This window comes from Sinocyclocheilus rhinocerous, unplaced genomic scaffold (assembly GCF_001515625.1).
Source record: "Sinocyclocheilus rhinocerous isolate Xijiao unplaced genomic scaffold, SAMN03320098_v1.1 scaffold3041, whole genome shotgun sequence".
Taxonomy (NCBI): Eukaryota; Metazoa; Chordata; class Actinopteri; order Cypriniformes; family Cyprinidae; genus Sinocyclocheilus; species Sinocyclocheilus rhinocerous.
In genome coordinates, this window is record NW_015638629.1 from 28,461 (window position 1) to 33,036 (window position 4,576).

At 45.9% G+C, this 4,576-nt stretch overlaps 1 protein-coding gene across 1 annotated transcript; it reads right to left on the reverse strand.

Annotated features, from left to right (window-relative positions):
* Positions 1 to 410: 410 nt before the first annotated feature.
* Positions 411 to 4,372, reverse strand: LOC107749957 (dermatan-sulfate epimerase-like protein). The gene has a single exon (XM_016565197.1). The coding sequence runs from the start codon at positions 4,194 to 4,196 to the stop codon at positions 555 to 557; it is 3,642 nt and encodes a 1,213-aa protein (XP_016420683.1). The 5' UTR covers positions 4,197 to 4,372; the 3' UTR covers positions 411 to 554.
* Positions 4,373 to 4,576: the final 204 nt, after the last annotated feature.

Consider the following 4,576-nt stretch of genomic DNA (forward strand, 5'->3'; position numbering starts at 1 on the left):
ATATTTACCAAGGGTGCCAATAATTCTGACCACGACTGTATGTGTGTGTGCTGTATATTTATTATGTATTTATAAAGACACACACATACAGCATATGTTTTGAAAATATTTACATGTATATATTTATATTAATATAATTTATATTATATATATATATTTAATATATAAACGTAACACATTTTTCTTAAATATGTACATGCATGTGTGTGTATTTATATATACATCATAAATATACACAGTACACACACATATACTATGTAAAAAAAAAACTTTTATTTTGGATGCGATTAATCGCGATTATTCATTTGACAGCACTATCTATCTATCTATCTATCTATCTATATATATATATATGTCCTGAAGGCATTGTAGTACAAAATGTTATATTTTAGATTGGACATGGTGCAGAATCACAGGCTGAAGTTCCAATTCTTGTGCCTAGTTCTTTCATTTTCACTTTACCTTGTTTGCAACTCGAATTTGTGCAAAAATACAACACAAATATCAAACGATCAGATAGAAGAGATTAATGACAGCAGCTGGCCTGCAGCTAATTAATCAGTGAACCTGTGATAGCCGAGTTGCCTCATCAGGAATCCACATGTGTGCTCTATGAGTCTGATATCTCTCCTTGGCATGTTTCTCCTCCATTTGTCGATGTTGGCTGGTGATATGTCCCCTTCATACATCAGGTTATACAAGTTTGTGGAGGTGGTGAACATGAGCTGATTCAGGGCTGAAGGAGATACAGGGATTCCAAGGAAAGAGTGAATCTTCTCAGCCGTCTCTTGAGGATAGTTTATGACATCCTCAAACCTGACTTGAAGATAGGACTCTTCAGATAAGGTAGCTGTGACTCTGAGGACAGCAGCGGTGTGAGCGAGCCACAGATGGGCCAGCAACAGCACAGGATCGGTCTCTGAACGGGATATGAGCTGCCACAGCTTCCTAAACTCCGCCGCAAACGCGGTCGGACACCTGTCGCTCACCATGTCCTGCTTGAAAATAAGAGCTAGATGCTGGGGAATGTTCTTGAGTGAGTAAAGGCTGGGTTTGCTATTATACAGCATCAGATAAATCCATGCACGAGGGTCCCTGATGACGTAGATGGCTCTCAGAGAAGGGCCGATAACTTCTTGGAGAAAGGGCAGCTTGAGAGCCCAGCTGCCACTGCAGAGATTGAGAACCACACGGGCGTTAGGATAGTCCACCGTGTGTCTCCTCAGCTCTCGGACATACTCAACGTCCCTGTCGACTCGCACCCGGCCTTTCATCTCAGCCTTGGACTCTCTCCTCTTCAGTCTCTTCCTCTTGTCCTGGGAGAGGCTCACTCTTTGGGCCAGTTTCATGTGGCTGGTGTCGTGGAGTGGGATGTTCTGCAGGAATAAGTGGGTGTTGTGAACCAGTGAATGCAGCCAGCCCTGAATCATTTTAAAACGCCCACACTGGGCTTCTGACCGCGTCCATTCACAAGCATCTACTAAAGAGTCAAATTCGAACTCTGTTTCGGGGATATCCAAGTGTTCTGTAGGGATGCGCAGGTAGACAAAGTCTGTGTTGTTGTAGAAAATGTGCTTAAGGATGTCAGATCCAGAGCCAGGTAGCGTGGTGATCACTACCGTGGGCAGAGGGAGCTGATGCTGGTCATAAAGCCTCATTTGTTTGCTAAGCTCCGGGTCTGTGGTGGCTCCGCGCCACTTCACCTTACACAGGAGCTGATCGCAGCTGTTCGAGACGAACACGAGCTCGGTTATCCACAGCATTAACACCGAAAGCAAAGCGTAACGCATCAGTCTGCTAAAGCAAACGTAAAACTTTCGCTGTAGGGTCAAAAAAACAATGGCCACACACAGTATTACCCCAGCTACGACATTCAGCGTAACTCCAAAGTCAAAGAGATGATTGTGCAGTTTTGTCTGTTTGGGGACAAGCTGCGTCCCCAAGCCAAAACGGATAACCTGATGTCTGTCTTCCACCTTAGCGTAACCCCCAAAGCCCAGATAGCTGGAACGGGCCCCAATGTCTCTGTGATTGGTTACTATAGAAACGATTTTCTCAGTGTTATTGATGACAACCGAAAGTTTGAGTCCATTCTTACTGCTTTCAATGAACCTGCAGTTGGAAACTTTAACGTAAGGCCCGTGCATCACATACACCATCCTACCCACCGAATCCGTGAAAGGGAAGGTGACGTTGATAAACTGCGTCCACCTCTTTTTAAACTCGGCCTCCTGCTCAGCCTCCTGTATTTGTGTATCAGGGCTGCGTCCCTGATTGTCAAACCAGAAGATTTTGTAATGAGCATCCCAGACATCCATCAACGCCCCATTGTACCTGTCTGTGAAACTATGGGGCACGTATTTAAAGTCAATATCAAGATTATGAAAGAATGCACTGACGACGTTCACCGGTGAGTCGTCTCTTTTCTCAACGTGGTCAAGTACCACAAGAGTCTGTGAGTTGAGGAGAAGCAGGGCTCGGTACACACTCTTCAGTCTCATGGCTGAGGAATACGCCGCAGCCGCTTCTCCGCTCACAAACATAGCGTCTCCATGAGCAGAAGCAGCGATCAGCTCTCCCGCAGAGTCTCCGACCCCTGAGTCTGTCCAGCGGAGCCACTTGGCACATTCCCCGAGCTGTCCTTCCCAAGGGACATTACACTGGCTCGTCGGGGAAGGGCTGAACACCAGCACGTTGTTTAGGAAGCTGTATTTGGGGCCATATAAAGCCTCAGAAACAAACACTTGTCCATTAGGGGCGAAAGTAAACGAGTTTTGGTCTGGGTGCTCGTGACCAGGGTTAAAGCTGTTCCAGCCATCCACCCATGAGTAAGGCTTGGCGTGGACAATGTCAAACACCGCCCGACCGCCCAGCTTACCAGATTTAAACGAGACGAAGGTGTTGCCTTGTGCAACAGATAAACCAGCCCCGTAAGTCACCACTCCCCAGTTTGAGAAGATGTGCATCTTAGCCTTATTGTGATCATAAGGGGGCTGTGGTGTAAGGTCAGCGTTATACCAGATGAACTCTGTGTGAAGCGTCGTCCAGCGCTGGGCAAAGGACTGACCCATGGGACCGTCTTTAGGTCTGTGCTTCCTAATCTGCTGTGCCAGCCAATTCCCTGACCCGTTTTTGATCACAAATGAATCTAAAAAGACTAATTGGCTCTCCGGTCCATAGAACCAGTTATAGTTTGAGTCCCCTATACCAACCGTTCTCTGAAAGCCTGGAAGCAAAGTGGCGTAATAAAACCAGAAATGATTACGCAGCCAATTGTTCTGCGTGTTGTCTATGCTGAAGTGGCGCTTCGCCAGGAAAACATATTGCGTGATTGACTTTGCTGTGTAACTCCCGTATGCAACTCCCTCGTCCAGAGAGCCGTCTACAACATGACTTAACAGAAACATCGTCTTCTCCATGTAATTTACAGATACCTGTTTCCAAACCCTCGACTGAGTGTCATCATGTGCACCCACCACTATTGCTCCAGTCAGAATAGCAACTATATTAGTGGTTTGATGGTTTTGAAGAAACTGCTTCCCCCAGCCCCTGTACTTTGACGTCTCATAGAGCGCTTGAGTTTCAGCAGAAATCTTCTTTAAGTACAGGTCTCGGCGCTTCTGATCCAGCAATGAGTAGATGAAGTCAAAAGCAGTAGCAAATCCAGTGAGCGAATGAGCCATCGGAACTTCATCATTAGGTGCACTGCTTACTTTCCAGTCAGGATACTTTGACATCCGGTCCATGAACTTAATCAGGAACTGCACTGCTGCGGTGTCCTCGGGATACAGGAGGCAGTAGAGGGCCAGAGGCGGGAGGTTGTTTCCATAAATCTCGTTCCACTTGCTGGTGAACTCCTCATGCTTTGTGGGTGGCATGTAGAGCGGGCCGGCGGAGAGCATCGTTAGCACAGCCGTCCGAATCACTTTAAAGATGTGGCTGTGAGTCGTAGTTGACCTTTGTCTCAACAGTGGCACTTCGTCTCGGTTAAAGTATAAGTTAGGGTGAAGATTAGTGGCTTGGAGTTTACGTAGCTCTGGTGGCCCATTCTCAGTAATCTGGAATTGTCCAAAGTCACTAAAAATATCTTTCCCTGTGGCATTAAAGACTTCAGAGAATGAAGCTCCCACTGCTAGAAATAGAGACGCTGCAAATGCAGGCCACCCTATAGACCTCCAAACCACTGGCCACCACATCTTCCCTTTGTTTTTTAGCACTCCTCTTCCCCGATTTAATCTGGTTTCCCTCTCCCCACTTTACCGTCTCGTTCAAAGGGAATGTTTTTCATGACACAGATGATAATGGGTGCTTGTTTCAGTTGTTATTGACTTGGACTCTGGTAAGCGTTTTCTTTGGCTTCCACAGTCTGATACACTGTTGAAAAACAGAAACAAAATATGAGTGAAATTCCTTTATTTGAACAATATATAAAATCAATTTGACATTAAGGGGGTTATGACTGGGATTGGCGATATGGCCAAAATTAGGGCTGCACGATAAATCGAAATTAAATCACAATCACGATTAGGCAAAAGCTGCGATAGTCGTGCGTATCTTTCAGTGAAGCAGGGTTCTG